We start from the raw sequence: 22,425 nt of genomic DNA on the forward strand, positions 1-22,425 counted from the left end.
CTTTTTGGTCTGGTGTGACGCTGATCCAGAAAACACAAAATGCCTATAGACAGTTCTGAAATGCATCCTTCAAGAGAGTGAATTTGAGTCCAACACCTTATGAAGTTCTGCATTCACTGAACATGGGGAATGGCGAATTCAAACAAAAGTTGACAACACTGACTTCTACCACACTGGTATCCACAAACAAAAGGTGGCCCCTGAAGTGATGTCTCTGCAACTACCACTGATCACCTCCAGGAACAAACAAACAACCCTCTAATGCACACAATACAAAACTGCAAACAGGTGTCTCTGAAACATCTTTCAAAACCTTTTCGGTTCTTCTGCCTCCAGCCTGTATACATTCCTTCTTCTTAAGGATCCCTGTTTGTCATCACATTTCGCTCAACATTCTCTGTAACCCAGTGGCTCAATCTAAATCCGAGATATTCCATGGACTCATCATCTCTGGGCCTGCAACTATATCTAATGGCCATTGAACCACTGTGGTAACTGTGCTGACCTCTAAGCAAGCAAAGGAAACTATGTTAGCTGTTTTCTCCACTTGGAGGTAATACAGCAGCAAGATGTGCCCAGAAAGAAAAGTGCTCATTATCCAGCTGCCATCAGCTTTAGTTCCTTGCGGTGCAATAAGCAGGGCCAGCCATTGCTAATCATTAGGCAGAGTGAGGCAATCTCCTCAGGCAGCAGTGGCAGCCTTCCCACCACCAAGTCATTCCTCCTAAGCTTCCTGGCCTGTCTCTCTGGAGAGCAGAGCTGTGTGTGCTAGACATATTATTACACCACCTAAGGTAGTAGAGGATGCCACTCCATTGCCAGTGTTGAAGAAAGGTTCAATTATCAATCCAGCCCCTTCTGCACACAGAATGAGGGACAGCCGTCTTCTTTGCTTCAGACTTCGAAATGTCTTGGGCTGGCCCTCATCCAGTCTTAGCAGCTCACTTTCCACTCTTTAAAACAGATCCTCTATTCCCTCAACATTCATCTTCAGATTCTTTAAACTTTCATCACTTCTAGGGAGAATACTATGCGAGGAAACATTTCAAAATTATTTCTATTCCGTAAAACACATCCATATACGTGTGTACACTGAGAGTTGTGGGAGTGCGCAGGCATTTCTCCATTCCGAAGATTTCCATCTCAGTCAAAAGACACACAATTCTCCATAAATATTACTTTACTGAAATCTTGGTGTGCCTCATCCTTTGCTTCACTGCGATATATTTTATTTCAAAATGCCCTTCACTTACAATGCTTTGACCCATTCCTGTAGAACCCAGGTTTTTAGAGTTATGGATACTTCGGCAAATGTCAGGTGAGTTAATGCACCATCAACTCTAAAATACATAAAAGGTAAAGTTAAAGGGACCCCTGACCATTAGGTCCAGCCATGACCGACTCTGGGGTTGCGGCGTTCATCTTGCGTTATTGGCTGAGGGAGCCAGCATACAGTTTCCAGGTCATGTGGCCAGCATGACTAAGCCGCTTCTGGCGAACCAGAGCAGCACACGGAAACGCCGTTTACCTTCCTGCTGTAGCGGTACCTATTTATCTACTTGCACTTTGACGTGCTTTCGAACTGCTAGGTTGGCAGGAGCTGGGACCGAGCAACGGAAGCTCACCCCACCAACCTTCTGATCTGCAAGCCCTAGGCTCTGTGGTTTAACCCACAGCGCCATCTGCGTCCCCTAAAATATATAGGATGCTGTTAACTCTGTCATTCCAGAGCATTTTCAAAATCTACAATATCAGTCTGAGAACCACGAATATACAAAAGTCTGTGGCTTGCTTACATGTGGATACTGTTCTATTAAAAACATTTTCTTTTTCGTAACACGTTGACTGAGACCACGAGCTAGAAATCCTCATTAACAACAACAAATTTCAATTTGAATGCATTTTTTTAAAAAAGGTTTCTTCTTTTCTTTATGTCTGATTCTGACAGCTTCTGGTGGCTCATTTAGGGCTACCAATAAATTGAAGTTTTGACGAAATTAACATCACTAAGTGCTTTCAGTCCCCCCATACGCACAATGAGCGGTCTATCAGACCCATTTTTAATTTGAAACTGAGGCATATTACCTGAATGTGCATAACAAGTTCATTCTGACATTTCAGTTTTCAAGAGGAGAAAGCAAATTACAAGTGAAATAAACCAACAGAAAATGCCGGAGAAGCAAGTCAACTTAAAGCACAGCATGTTGTACAAGTCACCTTTAATGTTCTGTCCATTTCAGCAAAAGGAAACAAAATACCAAAAGATCCATGTTTAGAATTTGTAATATGCCTTTGTTGCTCCTGCTCACGATTAGGAATGTCTGATCTTGGTTCTTTCGCTCCACCTTGCCTTGTAGCTGGTCTGAAGAGGTTTTGCTCCCACTGATACTACACAGCTAATTACTGGCGCTATTGACTGGAAGTAAAGATTAGACAGGATAACAAGAAAGAAAATCTTTAAGCATTCATGTTCACCTCACAGTATCTCTGCTGGTGGCAACCAGCAGCAAAAAGTGAACACATTTCTTTGAAAGTTCAGACACGTCATGTGCACACACACAAAAGCAAGGAACTTCTCTGGCACAAGGGTGGAAAGTTGCAGCAAGAGACCAAAAGCCGTCAGATTGCTCATAAAAATCACGTATGTACCTAAAAGGTCACGTCTACAAACTTTTCTTTTTAATGCTTTAAAATGGTTTAACAGCAATGCCTCCTTAAAGAAAACTTGAGAAATTCTGTCCTGGTATCTCTAGAGAGCTTTGGGATTAAAATGTTAACTACAAAAAACAATGGCACACTCAGACCTACAAGCAAACAATGGTCACAATCCAGAGAAACAGAATGGAGAAGATACTTATGCAGCACACCTTAATTCTCTTTTGTCCTGTAAAGCCACTGCACCACACCTCCTATCCTTCTGGCATGAAAAGCAGCTTGTGGCACCGCTCAAGGAAAGGGGAAAGAAACAGACCCCTTATAAGTGTGGGTTTGTGCTGGTATTACAGCCTCTGGTTTAAGTTGATCAGTTGTGCTCAAATGAACAAGCATTAATAAATGTTAAGACAATTCAGATATATTATAAATTCTTCTGACTTAAGGATTTCCAATTATAACTTTAATGTGAAACTAAGTTAATGTGCTTAGCTTTCAGTGCCTATAAGCCTCATAAGTCTTGTTTTTTATTACAATTATGCCTGTCAATGTGGCAATTAAATGTGGACAGATTGAGTAATCACTTACTAGAAAAGATAATTAGTGAAGGTGCAGAAATGGAACAAAAAGTTGTGTGATCAAGCAATCATGCAAAAGTGACAGAGGCCCAAGATGCTGAATCAGGCAGCAAGCAAATGCTAAAGGCCAAGCGAATCTAAATTTCACCCTACAGTTAAAGGGGGAAGGGAAGTGCCGTGTGTGTGTGTGTGTGTGTGTGTGTGTGTGTGTGTGTAGATCACGAGCTCTGTAGCCTGCAGCAGCAGCCAGGAAACTAAACTAACTTGCAAGCAGATGCAGAAAGAATTCTCAAATGTCAGACATAACAAATAAAGGAGCATTTACAGACTCACACCCAGGCAGATCTCCATTTGGCTAAAACTTTAAAGGTTTTAAAAGTAACTGTTTAGCAAGCTTTACCCTCTGAACTTTATGTAGAGGAAATAGCAAAAATCAAAGATATCCTCAAAGGTCTTCCTTGACCCCCCCCCAAACATCCAATGAAGGTGAACTATTAACTGAACAGCAAATGCTATATGTCTGTTAGTTTCTTAGCTTTGTGGCCACTGATCTTTTATATGCCCCCAAGACACAAAAAGGAGCAAAGCAAGGGCACCAAGTATGGGTTGAAGTCAACATGGCGCTAAGTGGGGCATGGGCAAGAATAAATGTTGTGGTACACCTGCAGCAGTGGTACCGTACACCGTACACCATCTGTCCCTGCGGCAACAAAACATGTTTATCCTGTTTATCGGTCTCTACAGCCACAGCAGGCACTGTAACTCTCCAACAGTTTGACTTCACCCCTGAAGGCACACTCATCCACTGTTTCCTGAGACAGATGCATGCCACCCACCCAGTGGTAAGTCCCACTGCACAAGCAGAATTAATTCTGTGCATGAAACAACTTACTGTAGAAAATCTGGAAAATGTTTATGCCATCTTTTTAGGGCTTGCTCACCTATGACTGCTCGTATAATGATTGCATCCAGATGAAGCCAGCCACTTTTACCTGCATACTACTGCTGCTTCATTCCTTCCTTTGCACCAAGAAGTCAGGAAGTGTTTAGCTAATTCTGAACCAGGAAACTGGTTAATAGCTTCTGAAAAAGCAATGATATTAATTAAGCCAATTTAAAACATGTTTTCATATCTGGGCTTTTAAGGAAACTATGGTTTCCTATTGCAACAGAACTACAGAACTGCGATTAACTGAATCCTTCCTGGCCTGTTTCCCAGTTTGTATAAGGGAGGAACAAAGTGACTGTACGTGAGAGTCAGCTAACTGAGCCAAAATATGATTACCGAAACATAGTCAGAGACTGCAACATCAAGTAATGGCTTACACACATGGATGAGCTATCACAAGCAGGCAGAACTTTGAAATTACCTCACAAAACTCAAATACAATGCTTTGCCCAAGAAGTCAGTTCACACATTCAGCCACAGTCATCAGAAATCAAGTGATATGTATGCAAGTGTGAACAAGTCCTTAGAAGCTATTCTGTATTTCTGGTTGAAGCTCCAGATACCAGAAGCATGGATTTACCCACAGTTAAGGCTGTGCAGGAGGCATAAGCTACAAAGCGTAAGCCAAAGTTACTGAAAAATGCAAGCTTTGGCAATTATAGGGCTTTTCTCATTTTCAGTTAATTAAGTTTTAGAAAATAGAAGGACTAAATGACCAAAGAACATCTGTTTCTATGGACCTTTATTAACCCCAATATGCAGTGCTATCTATTGGGTTTGGCTATTATGAAGCCTAATAAAATTTACAGGAGAGGGGATGTTTTTCACTTCATTCAATTGCACCTCACTAAGCATATTAAATACAAGCAAAGCATTGCAGTTGACTAGTCCATTGATTATAAAACACAACACCCATAGGCTATACGTCAGAGGAGGAAATGTCTTATCTCACTTAAAGGAAACACACCAAAAAAATTCAGTACAGCATTTCCCAACTGATGATACATATTCAGCCATTTCAATGCTCCCTATAAAAGGACTGTGGCACAGCTCAGAGGCTTCAGGAGCCCACAGTTCATCCAATATATGGATGAACTGAAGTGAGTCTCACAAACTCATTCCCTCTCCCTTTTTCAGTTCTTTCACAGCCACAAGGAGGAGATTGGAAGCTTCTGCTTTAACAAACAACAACAAATCAGTTTCCGATGACATCCAAGCACAAGGAACTGTGATTTAGTTAAACTACGGTTAGTAAGAACATTATAAACAATGTGACTGAACCTGGTTGATATTCATAGCTACTGCTCATGATGGCTGCATGCTACCTACCTCCAGGATCAAAGGCAATATGCCTCTGCATACCAATTGTTGGGAGACACAAGTGGTAAGGGAACGGCTGGATTCGTCTCCTGCTTGTGGGCTTCCCAGAGATATCTGGTGAACCACCATGAGAACATGAAGCTGGAGGAGATCCCCTTGTGGCCTGATCCAGCAGGGCTTTTCGTATGTTCTTAGAATTCTCTATGAACTCAGCTGCTGTGTTGTGCCTGCCAATACGCAGCCAAATGGTTAAGTCTCTGGCAAAGCCTCCCTTGCTATGCACATGGGATAGGCATATTTAAGAGCCCTTGCCTGTATACCAAGTTGTACACAAGAGGCAAGGGCAATAGATGCAGCAACAACACCCTCTCAGGAAGTGTAAGTATGTGGATAATACAAGTGTTACAAATATCTGCTCTCTGTAGAAGTGATTGACAAAACCTGGGAAGACTCAGGAATGATTGTGCACCTGCTGTTCTACAGTGGTGGTGTCAAGAGTCCCTGCCCTCTATTCTATTTCATCAACCATACAAATTTCTCTATCTTCTTCTTGTTTGCCGAAATTGCTAGTTGTGGTGCCAAATGTCTTCTGATTTTGAATAAGATGCAGCTAGCAAAAATATCCCCAACAGCATTATTCAATGACTTCATTCTCTGCACAAGGCTGAAAGCAACCCATAGGTGTGAATATGCAAATGGGCCACTCTGCCTGGCCAGCTGCTTTCATTAAGCCTCACCTGTTAGCACAATCCTAAGCATAACGATCCAACACTAACTCCCAATGAGTTCAGTGGGGCTTGCTCCTAGGAAACAAGCTGTGTCTACTTATTCTAACATGAAAAGAAAAGTATTATGTAATTTAACTCTATTTTGACACCAGTCAATATATCATTTCAATCAATATATTGCATTACCTTTGTATCCCTGTTGCGGTTATGACATTGGAAACACGACCATATCTCCCCACAGATATGTTGCTGTAAACAACCCATTGCTGTAAGCAAGCCACACCTAATAATTTTACTGGTACATCCACTCACCACCACCCCAAACATTGGGGGGGGGGTTCTGTTTTCTGCCCCACTAAGGTCACTTGCAGCCATACCTTTCACATTCTTCATTACCATAATTTGCAGGGAAGCTCTCGCCTCTAGCCTTTCTAAGTATCACTTTTTATTACCCACTATTTACAGCATGGCAGGCGGCCAATAAAGCTCTCAGTGGAATTCTGCATCCTTACATAGTTTGCAAAGAATCTTCCTTTGTCTTTGAACAGCACAATTCAATGTCAAATCTCTTACATTTTTCAACTTACAATTTATTATATCAAACCTTCTTTAGTGTGTAAACCGACATAAAAGACCCACTGAAGATTCTTTTAAAGAAGTTAAGGGCACACAGCCTGATTTTAAGAGTCAGTTTTGAAGATATTTCAATATGTCCTCATTGACACAAAAGGAGCTATTACATTTGCACTTTCACTGAAGTTAATCTATGAAACGTTTGATGTGCTTCTCTCTTAGTTTCATAGGGCAAATAGTTACGCTTTGTTATATTTAACTGGAGGACTTCAGACAAACCTTTTTAAAAATGGCTTGCAGATTCTGCAGTTAGGAAGGAGAGGGAAATGGAATTGAGGTGGGAAGGCAGGAACACAGCCCTCTGAGTGTGCACACCCTGACAGCTGGGAATGGCTTTCTCACCAAAAATGTTTTATCACATAGCTCAATAAAGTTGAGCTATGTGATAAAATACATGTGTGTGACTGAGCAGTTTACCCAGTCTTTCAAAGTATTTCAGAAAATGTCTGATCACAATATTGCTCAAATTAAAGGCATTTTAGCTATGTGGTAGATAGGGCAGGCAAGGCACTAGTAACTAGGGATTGCCAACCTTTTTGGGACCAGGAATATTTGCAAACCAGAGAGACTGTTGTGACCACCACACACACAAACTGCAGCCAAGCACACACCACAACCCATTCCACTGGCTACAACAAAATGCTTATTTCAAGCCGACCTTCAGGGTGGGGGGTGATGGTGATGATGATGATGATTTATACCCCACCCATCTGGCTGGGTTTGTCCAGCTACTCTGGGCAGCTCCCAACAGAATATTAAAAACACGATAAACATCAAACATTAAAAACTTCCCTAAACAGAGTTGCCTTCAGATGTCTTCTAAAAGTCAGATAGTTGTTTGTTTCCTTGACATCTGACGGGAGGGGTGCCACTACCGAGAAGGTCCTATGCCTGGTTCCCCGTAGCCTCACTTCTTGTGGGGAGGGAACCACCAGAAGGCCCTCGGAGCCAGACTTCAGTGTCCGGGCTGAATGATGGGGGTGGAGGTGCTCCTTCAGGTATACAGGGCCAAGGCCATTTAGGGCTTTACAGGTCAGCAGCAACAATTTGAATTGTGCTTGAAAACGTACCTGGAGCCAATGTAGGTCTTTCAGGACCATTATTATGAGGAGAGGGGACAAAGGAACCTGGTAGATGCCATGGAAGGCCCCTGCAAGACCATGCGTGCTTGTGGCCGCTATGTTGGCAATCCCAGTAGAGGTATTCAGAAGCGCAAAGGACATATTTAAGCTCATGAGTGTTGCTGTTTATCTGTGAAGAGGGCTACAATTTCTAAAGCTGACACATAATAAATTATTGTTTAGTGCATGAATTTAATAAGAAGGTATGCTATCCATGTGCTGAATATTCAGCTGGAAATGTCTACACTTCGAGCTTCATTTCATCTGCTACAGAAATAACTTTACATATTATTAAAGCTGCTCCCGTGCTAAGAGAAGGAAAGGCTGAAGAATTCCACAGCATTATGACCATAATTATGACAAGGCCAGTCCAGGACTCAGTGACAAGGCTGTTTACCCCTTAGCCCACTGCCAGATCTTAATTCCAAACTAATTCTATACGGTCTCGCACTTGCCATAATTATGCACATCAGGCAAGAGAATAAAGACATACACATTGAGCAGTTGTGTTAGGGGCTGGAGCATGGTCCTAGGGAGAAGGTGAAGAAACAGAGAGCCCAGGGGGCAGGGGTAGCTGAAGGAGAGGGGGCAGAGCAGGAGTAGACATAAAAGGTATGGACTAGAGTGGAGACAGGTAGAATGTGCAGAGCCCTGGATGGGAAAATGTGCCAAAGAGGCATGGGGTTAAAAAGCAGGGACCAGATAAGAAGAAAACCCGTTACTTCCATTTGTTTTCTGTGTTTGCATATAAAGTGGGGAGTTTAGGGTGTAACAGCAACCCCCAACCCCAAATTTGTTGTTCTAGGCACTTTTCTCCATTCTTGACTAACTTCTCCCCATATTTGTGCTACGACTTTCAGTGCCATTAAGTGCCAATATTCCCTGAATTATCTAACTCCAGGTGAGAGTTAGGCAACACCTTAAGTAATGCTTTAAAGCCTGTTCCCCCAAAGTAAAGACCTAGAGGGTTGGTTGACATAGTGGTGTTTTGCTTTGTTTTGAATAAGCTTACTGTTGTAGAAGTGACTCCAGTATTATTTTAACACACCCTGGTATCAAAACTGCAATGAAGAGTAGCTGAAAATATTCTAAATAACAATACAATAATAAATAAAAACATGCAATCAGATGGCTCTCTGACATCTAACCTAGCCCCAATTTTCACCCAAGATAAAAATAATAACAACAAAAAGCAGCTTTCTAGAAAACTTACTTGTTTCCAATTATTGGCTCCCCAGAAGCGCTCAGTGCCGAGTAGTCCATGCCATAAAAATTCAGTCCTAGAAGAATTTTACTTCTCCACTTGGCTTCTGGATCCAGCATTTGAACACACGCCCGCATCCAAGGTAGAGGAGAATTAGGGCCAGGCCTGCAGATCAACAGCAAAGAAATAAAATATGATGTCAAGGGACAGGTTCCAAAAAGAAGCAAAAGCATCTTATACCAAACCTTTGCTCTAAGGAGATCCATAATCCACAAAACAAATTACATTGCTTGCTAGGAGAAAGGAACATAGAAGTTGTCTTATAGTGAGTCAGGCCCTTTGGTCCATCAAACTCAGTATTGCCTACACTGACTGGCAGCAATCATTCAGGGTTTCAGACTAGGGACATTCGCAGACCTACCTAGAGATGTCAGGGATTGAACCTGGGAGCTTCCAGGTACTCGGTCATGGATATTTCCTTGGATACTGAATGGGTATTTCTAACACTCCTGTCTTTGAGAGACAAACTGTAAGGTAAAGGTAAGGTACCCCTGACCGTTAGGTCCAGTCGCAGACGACTCTGAGGTTGCGCGCTCATCTCGCTCTATAGACCGAGGGAGCCGGCGTTTGTCTGCAGACAGCTTCTGGGTCATGTGGCCAGCATGACTAAGCCGCTTCTGACAAACCAGAGCAGCGCATGGAAATGCTGTTTACCTTCCCGCCGGAGTGGTCCCTATTTATCTACTTGCACTTTGATGTGCTTTTGAACTGCTAGGTTGGCAGGAGCTGGGACCGAGCAACGGGAGCTCATCCCGTCGCAGGGATTTGAACCGCCAACCTTCTGATCAGCAGCAAGCCATTATATACTGTTTCAGCAAACATTACTTAATTAACTTTTGCACTTGTTTCCATTGCTGTTATTTATTTCATGTTTGATTACATTTTATATAGTTTCCTTATATTGTTTTTATCTTGTAAGCCACATTGATTGGGCATTTTGCCTAGGAAAGTAGGATATGGATGTTAGCATAAATAAGTATATAGAGCCACCCAGGAGCAATGTTTATAAAATAATCCAGAACATTATACAGTCTCTAAAAAGGCATGCTGTATTTATATACATGCCAGCAGCCTTGTACCTGGCATTGCTCAGAAAGTGTAAGAACCCCCCAAAAATCAGTGCCCTTCTGAAATCATTAGTTAAAATCAGTGCAGTTTTGAAAGGGTCAGTCTGTCGTTTCAATTAAAAATTGCATTTAATTGTATCCAAACATAGACAAAAAACTTGATCACAGGCACCACCATGCAAAATTTCGTTACAGTATCTCAACATGAGTCCAAATGCATAGCAAACAGCTTTCCAAAATATATAGATGTACACAAATGTAGGTCCAGCATTCTTCACACATACAGTTTTTCTATGTTCCAAACATGTCATTTTATATTTGTATTTTCAAGTACGCTTCAGCCAATTCAAGTAAAGTGTTGCTATTGTTTTGTTTTAAGAAAGGATCGTTGTATCCTTGACAGTCTGCCTTCTGTTGTAACATTTTCCTTGCCTCTTTTCAATATGCCTATCACTGGTGGAAGGCATCTGAAATTTTAAAAGTCCTAAAGGAAAAAAGCAGTACATTCTATGTAATATGGAATTCTGTTTGTACATTTCTTGGACAAGCCACTGGATGATTTCCCTCATCTTGTGCACACACTTCAAACTGACAGTCGAGATAACTAGATACAAATCCTTAAGACACCGTTTGATAAAGTGGGAAGAAAATATAGGGTGTATAGAGAGCAACTGTCAGGACTGTTTCAAAGCAAAGAGGGAGAAAACGTAAAATGCAAGATTTCTTTTTTTAGTTCTTCATCCTCAGAAGCCATATTGGACAGGGATTTTAGAGGCTTATTTGCCAATCCAAAAACAGATATAAGAAAAGGTAAAAAAAAAGAATGGTAGCCAATGGAAACCATACTCATACTAGACCAACTGAAATTAACGGACAAGATTGATTTCAATGGGTCTACTCTTGAGTAAGGCCAATGGTAGGCACTGCCCAATATATTTACTATGCATTCTCAAATGAAATGCTGAGGTGGGAAGAAGTATACCATAAATAAAGATAATAATTAAGTAAAAAAAATAAAAATAAAGCCTGGAATCTGCCCACTGCTCTTCTAAAGGGTAATAATAATGATAATAATAATAATAATAAATTTTTATTTATACCCCGCCCTCCCCAGTCAAAAACCGGGCTCAGGGCGGCTGACATCAACAGAACCACAATAAAACATAAAAACAATTAATTAAAATACAGATTAAAATACAGTATTAAAATTTAAAGTGCAGCCTCATTTCAAGTAGGCCATAAGTGGCTGACACCAACAGAACCACAATAAAACATAAAAACAATTAGTTAAAATACAGATTAAAATACAGTACAGTCGTACCTCGGGTTACGACCACCTCGGTTTGCGAACAGTTCGGGTTACGAACTGCGCAACCCCGGAAGTGTTTTCGTCGCGCGCGTGCGATCGCACGATTTGCGCATGCGCAAAGCGCAAAAATCGCGAAAATCGCGCTTTGCGCATGCGCAAAATGGCGGCGTCCATCGCGTTCGGTTTGCGAACTATTCGGGTTACAAACTGCGATCCGGAACGGATCGCGTTCGTAACCCGAGGTATTACTGTATTAAAATTTAAAGTGCAGCCTCATTTCAAGTAGGCCATAAATCCAAGCCATGAGGGAGAAAAACACAGGGGTCAGGCTGAGTCTAACCCAAAGGCCAGGCGGAACAGCTCTGTCTTGCAGGCCCTGCGGAAAGATGACAAATCCCGCAGGGCCCTGGTCTCCTGGGAAAGAGCGTTCCACCAGGTTGGGGCCAGTACTGAAAAGGCCCTGGCTCTAGTAGAGGCCAATCTAGCCATCTTATGACTCGGGATCTCCAGAATATTATTGTTTGTGGACCTTAAGGTCCTCCGCGGGGCATACCAGGAGAGGCGGTCCCGTAGGTACGAGGGTCCCAAGTCGCATAGGGCTTTAAAGGTCAAAACCAGCACCTTAAACCTGATCCTGTACTCCACCGGGAGCCAGTGCAGCTGGTAAAGCACTGGATGAATGTTATCCCGCGGCCGGGACCCTGTAAGGAGCCTCGCCGCGGCATTCTGCACCCGCTGGAGTTTCTGGGTCAGCTTTAAGGGCAACCCTGCGTAGAGCGAGTTACAATAGTCAAGCCTGGAGGTGATCGTCACATGGAGCACTGTGGCCAGATCGGGGCGAGAGAGGTAAGGGACCAACTGCTTGATGCGGCGGAGATGGAAAAATGCCACCTTTGCTGTGGATGCAACCTGCGCCTCCATGGAAAGGGAGACGTCAAAGGTTACACCCAAACTCTTGACAGAAGGCGCTGGTACCAATTGAGCCCCTGCAAAAGATGGGAGTTGGGCCCCCAACCCCATGTCGCCCCGACCTAGCCAGAGGACCTCTGTCTTCGAAGGATTTAACTTCAGTCGGCTCCCACGTAGCCATCCAGCCACAGCTTCCAAGCACCTGGTGAGTGTGTCCGGGGCCGAGGCAGGGCAGCCGTCCATCAACAGATAGATCTGGGTGTCATCAGCATATTGATGACAACCCAGCCCAAAACTCCGGACAATCTGGGCAAGGGGGCGCATAAAGATATTAAAAAGCATTGGGGAAAGGATTGCGCCTTGCGGGACTCCACACACCAAGGGGTGCCGCGGCGACAACTCCCTCCCTAGGTACTGATTAATTGGGATTTCTGTGAGCTCCAGGTATGTTTCCTGATGTCACTACTACATCCCTAAAGTCCAGTTCAGTGTACTATTGTTTTCCACCGTCATTGCCTTACCGTTGTGGTGCTGAATAATCATATGTCATGAGGCTGAAGCTGTCCACTATTGGGGCTAGCTGATCAAATTCTTTCTTTGTGAAACTTCCCAGCTGGTTGGTTCTTAAAAAGAGAGAGAGAGATATGTTTATTTATATGAGGTTGTCAGCATGCCTGGTGCTTTACAGAGTACAAGAGGACCAGTCTCTGCCCTGAGGAGCATACATTCTTTACATTTGACACAGGGGAATCAACAGAAGTAGAGTAAGCTGGGAACAACAATGCAGTAGTTTCAGTTGCATAAGATTAGAACATAGTGAGAGACTGGGTTGGATCAGGCCGAAGGCTCATCTAGTCCAGCATCCTGTTCTCACAGTGCCCACCAGCATAGCTGCCAAGTTTTCCCTTTTCTCGCGAGGAAGCCTATTCAGCATAAGGGGAAATCCCTTTAAAAAAGGGATAACTTGGCAGCTATGCACCAGATGCCTATGGGAAGTCCACAAGCATAGGAACTCCAATAGTATTGTCCCTCATTTACAGGCTCAGTTACAGTACAACATGGTAACTAGCAGGTTGCCAAACGTTTCACAGAAAACATGGGCTTTGAGGAGGGATTTGAAGGAAGTGTTCCTCACATTTGTTCCTCACATGGGCTTTGAGCAGGCACCCCCAAACTCAGCCCTCCAGATGTTTTAGGACTACAATTCCCATCATCCCTGACCACTGGTCATGTTAGCTAGGGATGATGGGAGTTGTAGTCCCAAAACATCTGGAAGGCCGAGTTTGGGGGTGCCTGGCTTCGAGAAACTCTGGAAATGGCTTTGCCCCTGGCCTAGAGAATTCCCCCCCATCCACTTAGGCCCAGACCCAACTGACGTTAACTGGGACATCTGTAACTCTTTTTTGGGTATGAAACAAGCTTCTAAATGTCTTGGGCAGGAAGGGTTAAGAGCATTTTATGGGGAAACTGGGAACTAGAGAGAATGTGCTCAAGTTCCAGAGCAACATATATTACTGGGCTTCTTGTCTGAAAATCCTGAGCTTGGGTGGAAGGGGAAGTAGAAGAAAGACGATCTGAGGACTTTGCTTCTGCACTTGGAAGTATTTTACATCCTGGTTCTAAATATTTGCACCCCTATATCCAGCTGTGATGGAATCACAATTCCCTTGCAGTCGTTAAAATATCATGCTAGTACCATTGAACTACTAGCATCAGCCACGGCACTTTGTTGGTGATTGCAGCCTTAAAATGAGGGCAGTGGTTAATGTTTTGGTTACCTCTAAACAAAGTTTACATTCAAGTGGAAATGAATCCCAACCTTTCCCAAAGGCTCAGGACGAATCAACATTTTGAGACGTCAGAATATGATAATGTAATAAATAATATACTCTTCTAAACATCACAGTGCTAAAGGCACAAACCATAATGCTGAAACCTCAACCCCTCAATGCAAAGCATGGGAAGTCTGTCAAGTGCCAGGAAAAACCCACAATGATGTGGTCCAATCAGACACTTGCATTCTGCCTTCCCCACCCAGGCCAACATATCTTGCCACTGCCACTTTCTTGGCTTGCTCCCGAAAAACTGTCTCACACTGCAGCCTCAAGACGGAACTAGATGTAATGCTACTCACGGAAGTATTTATTTATTTATTTATTTGGTTCGAGTCACGAAATGCCTCCCATAAAATATCTTGAAGAGGTTTCACAGTGAAGACAAAAAAATAAAATAAATCAAAACAATTCCATATGTACGCAAACAAATTCAAATCCAATACAGAAACAGGGTGGGATAAAAGAAAAAATGTATTCAACAGGTGCCAAAAAGACAACAGAAGCAATGCCTGTCAAATCTGTAATGGGAGGCAATTCCAAAGAGGAGGTGCCACAATGCTAAAGGTCCAGTTCTTTACATTGTGCAGACTTCTCCTGCTGATTGCAGTGATTGATATAAGGGTTGAGGTAATATTTTAGGTATCCCTTAGCTCAGCATCAAATTGGCAGCCAGTGTAACTACAATCGCAACAGTGTGAATGGCATTTTCAGTGCAGAGAAAATAGCAGGCAGGGGACCCTCCATACTGGCTGTTTGCACTGGAAGGGAAGTTTCCATTTATGTTAATAGAAGTTTCCTTTCTGATGCAAACAGTGGGGGGGGGGATAAGTGTCACATTGGAATGCCAACCCTGGGGAAATGTTTAGAGCCCCTTTACCCAACCCCAGCCAGGGTCCGATCTGGACCTTGCCCCCCCCCCATTTTACTTATTAGATTAATGAAATTGCTAATTGTGCGAATGGTATTGTGTCCAGTTTGGTCCCCAGGCAAACATGCACACACACTGAGTAGAAATGCAGCACTGTTCCACATTATCCAGTACAGCCTTCAGTCTCCTGATTGCTGCTGCACAGCCAGGTGCAAGGCTTCACTGCCATATTGTTTATTCCAAGGCAGGCCCTTCTACACCTCCAGTATAAGTAGATACAAAAGTCTGCCACTTATGCCTCAGTGTGTGGCTGTACTCCAGAAACAGCCCGTGGAGGCAGGGAGGGTGGGATATAAACTTGTGGATGCTTACAGGGAAGGTACTGAAGAGCCTGTCTTGGTTAAATGGCTTGACCATGTGGGACATCCAAATTTCACTCTTGGTCTCTATGGAAAGCATGACTAAAATGGAACCATCTCTAGGACATCCTGTTTAAGCATATTCACATGCAAAAAAGTTCTGTTAATTTCAGTGAAACCCACTTTTGAAGTATCTACACCAGGCATCCCCAAACTGCGGCCCTCCAGATGTTTTGGCCTACAATTCCCATGATCCCTAGCTAACAGGACCAGTGGTCAGGGATGATGGGAGTTGTAGTCCAAAACATCTGGAGGGCCGAAGTTTGGGGATGCCTGATCTACACTGTCAGTATATTTCTAATGCATAAACTTGCTATGTTCCTTGAAACTGAGCTTCTTTTTTAAAAAAGAAATTATCCAAGTGCATTCACAACACATTCAGAACACAATAGAAGCTAACAGACCAGAGCAGAAGCAAAGCACAAGTTTTTCTACTGAATATAGAAACAGTCAGAAACTGACATAAAATTAATAGAAAACAAGCACACTACCAGTCTTCTGTTTACACAAACACATTTGAATTTTTTGCCTTGTTCAATTAAAGGGTTCCAACACGGAAATCTCAGACCTAAGCTGCTATTAAAATAAAATCTAACCCTTCAGAATAATTTAATTCTCATACAATTCTCCTTCACAGCCAGCCTCCAGAGGTGTTAATTTAGTCATGAAGCATCATTTTAAAAAAGCAAACCAGGACAAGTGATTAAAAGCTGCATTTCTAAGCACACTTTCCTCAGAGAAAGCACCACCACTGAAAACAATGAGAATGTATCCCGAATAAACATGCATAGAATTACACAGCACATCTATTATTATTCTTGCATAACAGGCCATGTGAGACAGGAGACATGCAGTCTACAACTGCTACAACGAGCAACTGCTTACAGAATGTCAAAATTGGATTATTACTATTTAATTACAGACGGCTGGCACCGTTCCCTGCTAATTGTAAAATGTACGGTAATATAGGAAGCCCCATGCACAAACATCTGTACCCACATAAGCCCCCTTTAGAATGAAGCCAAACACATAGTAGCAGGGGTGCATGTTTAGGAGATGTAGATGTGCTTAGGGGCAGGGCCAACAGCATGCATTCTCACTACCCCCCTCATGCATTCAGTACCCATTGGTACCATATGCCTGAATAAGTCTAGTCAGTCTCCTCCTTCTGTGCAATCTGCAGACTGGATATTAGTTTAGTTCAGGTCAGCTTCCTTCTAACAGGTGTCAAATGTTAAACAGTGAAAACCATAGAACATTTCAGATCATTACAACATAACCAGTCACCCAAGAAAAAACATGGTTGTTGAGCTAAAGATTTGACATTATCAAGTACTTTAAACATTATCAAGTACTTTTCTTTTGTACAAATATTTTTAAATGGTACAAGAAAGGTATTTGAACACAGAAATTGCAATCCATGGAACCTCAAAATGCTTTTTACTAGTCAAGCTTATTTTTTTACTAGCATGAAATGGCCTCTAGACAAAATCAGATTTTAATACATGAGACTTCACTTATTGCAACAGGAGCACCAACTCTGGAGCCATAGCCACTAATTGCAGAGAGCTAACTATCAACAATTCTGTCAAGTGACCGATGACGGGACTGTGATCATCTTCTTTGTGTCTGATTTTGAGTTGTTATTATTTTTAATTGGTGGCGCTGTGGTCTAAAAACCACAGAGCATAGGGCTTGCTGATCAGAAGATCGGCGGTTCAAATCCCCGTGACGGGGTGAGCTCCCATTGTTCGGTCCCAACTTCTGCCAACCTAGCAGTTCGAAAGCACGTCAAAGTGCAAGCAGATAAATAGGTACCGCTCCGGCGGAAAGGTAAATAGCGTTTCCATGCGCTGGTCTGGTTTCACCAGAAGCGGCTTACTCATGCTGGCCACATGACCCGGAAGCTGCACGCCGGATCCCTCGGCTAGTAAAGCGAGATGAGCACCGCAACCCCAGAGTTGTTCGCGACTGGACCTAACGGTCAGGGGTCCCTTTACCTTTACCTATATGGTGCCTAAATGCTTTAACCCATGGAGCAAACAACAATTGGGAAAGGAAAAATTGGGGAAACAGCAGCCATGGACTGGTTAACTTCCTCTTCCCACAGCACAACCTTGATCCAATCTTCCGCCTTTCAATGGGCATTCTGATCTTTAAACATACATGTCCCATGACACTTCTACTTTGGCAATAATAGGCAATACTTTGACTAATAGTAGGAAAGCTACAATATAAGCACTTGGATCTGGATTCAAATTACCCATTCTGCCAGTGGAAGCCAGTGGAAGGACTCCTGCTAGCACAATGGAGTTTCCTCACTCATTGGGTGGGGAGAACCCCCCAAAAAAACTCATGGGGGGGGGAGAAAAGGGTGACCATTCCATTGGACAAGCAGAAAGATCATCATTAATATTCCAATTGTGACATTCAAATGCTTGTGCTGACGGATCAAGTGCTACATTGAATGAACCAGAACTTTCAACCAGCTGAGGCACTGCATTAGAAGCTAGAAACCACTTATCTGTTTAAAGGGTAACACAAATGCAATTTTGCACCGTCATCTCATTGGGCTGAAAGGGTATGTGCAACGATGCTGAACTAAAAATATGTCTGAGTGACATTTTTCAGTCAGGTCAGCAAGCCCCGAATATAAAGAACACAGTGGCAACAAAGGCAATTTGCCTCTGACAAGAGTTTAACGTGTGAGTGACTACTTTCTTTTGATGTACGCTGCAGCCACCTCATGTTCCAAGAACCAATAATTTAGTTGTCATATTAAGGAGCAGCACTTTCCCAACAGGAGTTCAAACATAAATTAAAAGCAGTCACCCCTTCCGGGACATACTTGCACCCATCAGTCTTCATAGCAGTTATCTGGCATTTGCTGCACATTTAAATGGCAAGCACTGTACGAATGTGTAAAATGAAGGGCATCTGTTATGTTACAACAATCTAAGTGCCTAGAGGCAAAACAATTTCTTCCCCCAAACATGGCAATATGCATTTGCAATGAATATATTGTTATCATTTCAGAGCGGGGGCAGGAGAGGAATATAGCTTCCTTTTATCATGCACTGCATTTTATTGTGCATTATATCACGTTACATAGGTTAGAGGAGCATAGCATTTAATGAAGCTGGGATGCATCTTTGTTACGCCAAGGAAAATATTTTAATAAGCAACTTGTAACCTAAGTAACTCTTCCCCACCTACTCTATTATTGATTACACTAATTACTTGCAGCACACACACAAGGATCACAGACATCTTGTTTTTCCTCTCTGGGTTGAAGAGAAAAAATATTTTCAATAACGCTCATCAGATGAATCACATGAATAATGAGCTTTTATTTTAGCTCTCTGAATATTATTTAGTTCAGATCAATACTGCCTCTAGGTGCAAAGCAAATGACATACTCTAACTTAATATTCCCTTAAGTCAAGCATAGGAAACCTCTGGCTCTCCATGTTTTGATGTACTACAAATCCCATCATCCCTTGCTACTGAACATGCTGGTTGGGGCTGGTGGGAGTTGGAGTCAAACAACATCTGGGGGGGGGCACAGGTTCCCCATCCTGGATTATGTGATTAAGATTGGCATACTGTATCTTATTAATTACATCTGTATAGCACCCTGGAGACATTTGGGTGTAAGGACAGTTTAAAAAGGTAAAGGTAAAGGGGCCCCTGACCATTAGGTCCAGTCGTGACCGACTCTGGGGTTGCGCGCTCATCTCGCATTATTGGCCGAGGGAGCCGGCGTATAGCTTCCAGGTCATGTGGCCAGCATGACAAAGCCGCTTCTGGCAAACCAGAGCAGCACATGGGAACGCCGTTTACCTTCCCGCTGTAGCGGTTCCTATTTATCTACTTGCATTTTGACGTGCTTTCGAACTGCTAGGTTGGCAGGAGCTGGGACCAAGCAATGGGAGCTCACCCCGTCACAGGGATTCGAACCGCCGACCTTCTGATCAGCAAGCCCTAGGCTCAGTGGTTTAACCACAGCGCTACCTGGGTCCTGTAAGGACAGTTTAAAAAATGTCAATAATTACATCAGCTTGTGGTCTTCAGGCCCAGTCTTCAGGCCAGCAGCAACAGCATAAGGACACAGTGACCACTAGTCTCTCACTTCTTCGGGCAGACAGAATTAGCATGTGGTCAGTCTTTCCCTGATGTTGGGAAAGATTGAGGGCACTAGGAGAAGGGGACGACAGAGGACGAGATGGTTGGACAGTGTTCTCGAAGCTACGAACATGAGTTTGACCAAACTGCGGGAGGCAGTGGAAGACAGGAGTGCCTGGCGTGCTATGGTCCATGGGGTCACGAAGAATCAGACACGACTAAACGACTAAACAACAACACACAATGGTCAGCAGCATCACCAAGGTCACAACTGTCAGTCTATCTCCATCAGGCATAAAGACACATTGGTCAATCTCCCTGAGAAATATTGAATTATCCTTTATCTGAATATGTAAGTGCCAAAGCTCTCACACCTAGTTCAGATCACCTCAGTTCTTGCACCACTGGCATCTGCTCTGAGCGCTTTTATGTGAAGTAGCTGCCAAATGCGTAGCCAGATAGCTTAAGGACTGCTGCAAACCACCTTTGGATATGCACTGGGTTACAAAAAAAAAAGTTATGTATACAGTGGATCACTCCAAGCTGCAGCTGGCATGCAAATTAATTGGAATTTGCCATCACATCATTAGAGAGCCATCTGTATCAATCCTAAATCGAAGTGCCCTAACGAGATGGAGTTTACTTAGGGAGCAGATTTGTAGAAACTGCCCATGTAGATACACCTGGTTAATGTGTCACTCAGCTCTCCACAAATGCCACTGCAATTAAAAGATGAGATGCTAACAAAATCTAAAGCAGGGGTTGTCAGTGCCATGCCTGTGAGTGCACATCCACCCACAAAGGCCTTCCATGGAGCCCACAGATTCCGCTCCCCTTACCCTACTGAAATTAGGCTTGTAGCCAATATATAGCCAGTGTGGTATGTGCTTGACTGCAGTCGGTATGGTGCCCACAACAGTTTTTCTGGTTTGCAAATGTGTCAGGGGCCCAAAAGGTTTGGTGACCCCATGTCTAAAGTGCAACCCAGCAGTCCTGGCATGGAACCCTGTGGGAAGCGGGTCAGGAACTGAGGAAAGGGAAGGATGTGAAGGCAGATGGCCCTCCCCCTAGCAACCAAGACACAGGTGGGCTGAATGCCTCCTAGCACAGGACACTCAGTGAACTATGTTGAATTGTGGGAGTACCTGCTTTTCCTACTTGCCCCATCATTTCCAGCTGATTTGGGAACAGCTGCTGATCTGTTTTGATATGGTTTTAGGAGGGCTTTGAGGTATCCAGTTCAGTTTCCTTTTCTAATGCCAGTGTTAGTCCAGGGCTCGAAGTTAACAATTCCTTGTGGGAAATGTATGTTGCACAACTTTGTGCAAAGGTATTAGCACATTCACCGATGTAACAAATAGTTGGTTATTACAGGGTTGGGGGTAGAAAAGGCAACCCAGGAAGCTGATCTTAAAAGCATTTGAGAAAAACTGGATCAGACATGGCGGATAAAATGAGAGGCAGGTGGTAGGGAAGAGAGGAAACTCTCTCAGGGAATCAAACTAATCGCTTTACTGGTACCTAGCAAAAAATAATACATAATTTCAAAACAGGAAAACACTTGGTAAGGAATTTCTGCTGGGCAAATTTCATTGACCTCTAGATCTAATTGGTCTTTAAACCTGATTAGACCAACCTTTTTTCTTTTCTTTTTTTATAGCTAGGGAATAATTGGATCAACCTTTTATTAAAAAAAGAAAACCAAGGGAATAATTAGTTTAAATACAGAAGAGTTTGTGTATAATATGTGTTGGGCTTTTTCCACGAAAGCCAAGCAAATTCCTCTCTAAAAGTGATACCATAAGATACAGAATGAAAAACTGAGTCAATGGGCTTGAATAGCAAAACTATATGTGGGATACATTAAAGATATCATTATACCCTATGATGAAATATACCCTTTCACTGAAATGTTTGTGTTTTTTTGAAAGTGAGGTCAAAGATTAATGCAAAAAGGTGGGGGGTAGCTGCTCAATAGGAGAGTGCAATCTTCACATTGGAAGCAAACCACTATCAATTATCTGACTCATGACATTCCCAGAACCACCATTATACAGGGGACAGTTATCTGAGGGCATGCACGGTATAAAATGAGATTGCTTAATACAATGTAATAGCTCAGCAGCTTCGTACATGGAATTAACCTTGCTCCTTAACTGCTGCCTCTGCCCATTTGGAGCTCATCTCAAAATTTTAAAAGAAAGATGACAAAGAAACAGATGCCCTTTGGTGAAGAGGGAAGAAAAGCTCTGCATGCTACCAAGCGGATGACTTCTTTTAAGAGGCAAAGAAGTTTCCATTTCAGGTATTACCCAAATAAACGTTAAAATAGCGAGCATAAAACTAAAGCAATTCAGCATGGAAGAGAAAAGAGAGAGGTGAACATTACCTGCTGCTCCCTCATACAGGCTTTTAACATAATTTCTGCTGATTTTTGTCTCCTTTTTCAAACACACCTAAAGAGAAGGCCTAATTTTCTGTGAATATTCTATGCTGATTTGAAGGGTCTCATTCGTATAAGTGATTAAGCCCATAAGCTAGCTGGTGCTTAGTTTCTCCAGCTGAAATATCCTCAGTTTATCCGGTAATCTAAAATACACATAATGTGCATACAAATTGCTGTGTGCATGCATGAAGGGACATTTCAT

General features: G+C 42.9%; 1 protein-coding gene across 6 annotated transcripts in view; it reads right to left on the reverse strand.

The window, feature by feature from the left end:
* CHID1 (chitinase domain containing 1) overlaps window positions 1-22,425 on the reverse strand; it is a 96,884-nt gene that overhangs the window by 42,850 nt on the left and 31,609 nt on the right. For all 6 annotated transcript variants that reach the window (XM_035121831.3, XM_035121844.3, XM_088666001.1 and 3 more), the window contains 2 exons: window positions 13,052-13,153; window positions 9,195-9,350 (listed from right to left, as the gene is read on the reverse strand). In XM_035121831.3, coding sequence (XP_034977722.2) covers window positions 9,195-9,350; window positions 13,052-13,153 — 258 coding nt within the window. The remainder of the gene's footprint in view (window positions 1-9,194; window positions 9,351-13,051; window positions 13,154-22,425) is intronic.

This window comes from Zootoca vivipara, chromosome 1, assembly GCF_965207765.1.
Source record: "Zootoca vivipara chromosome 1, rZooViv2.hap1.1, whole genome shotgun sequence".
Lineage (NCBI taxonomy): Eukaryota > Metazoa > Chordata > Lepidosauria > Squamata > Lacertidae > Zootoca > Zootoca vivipara.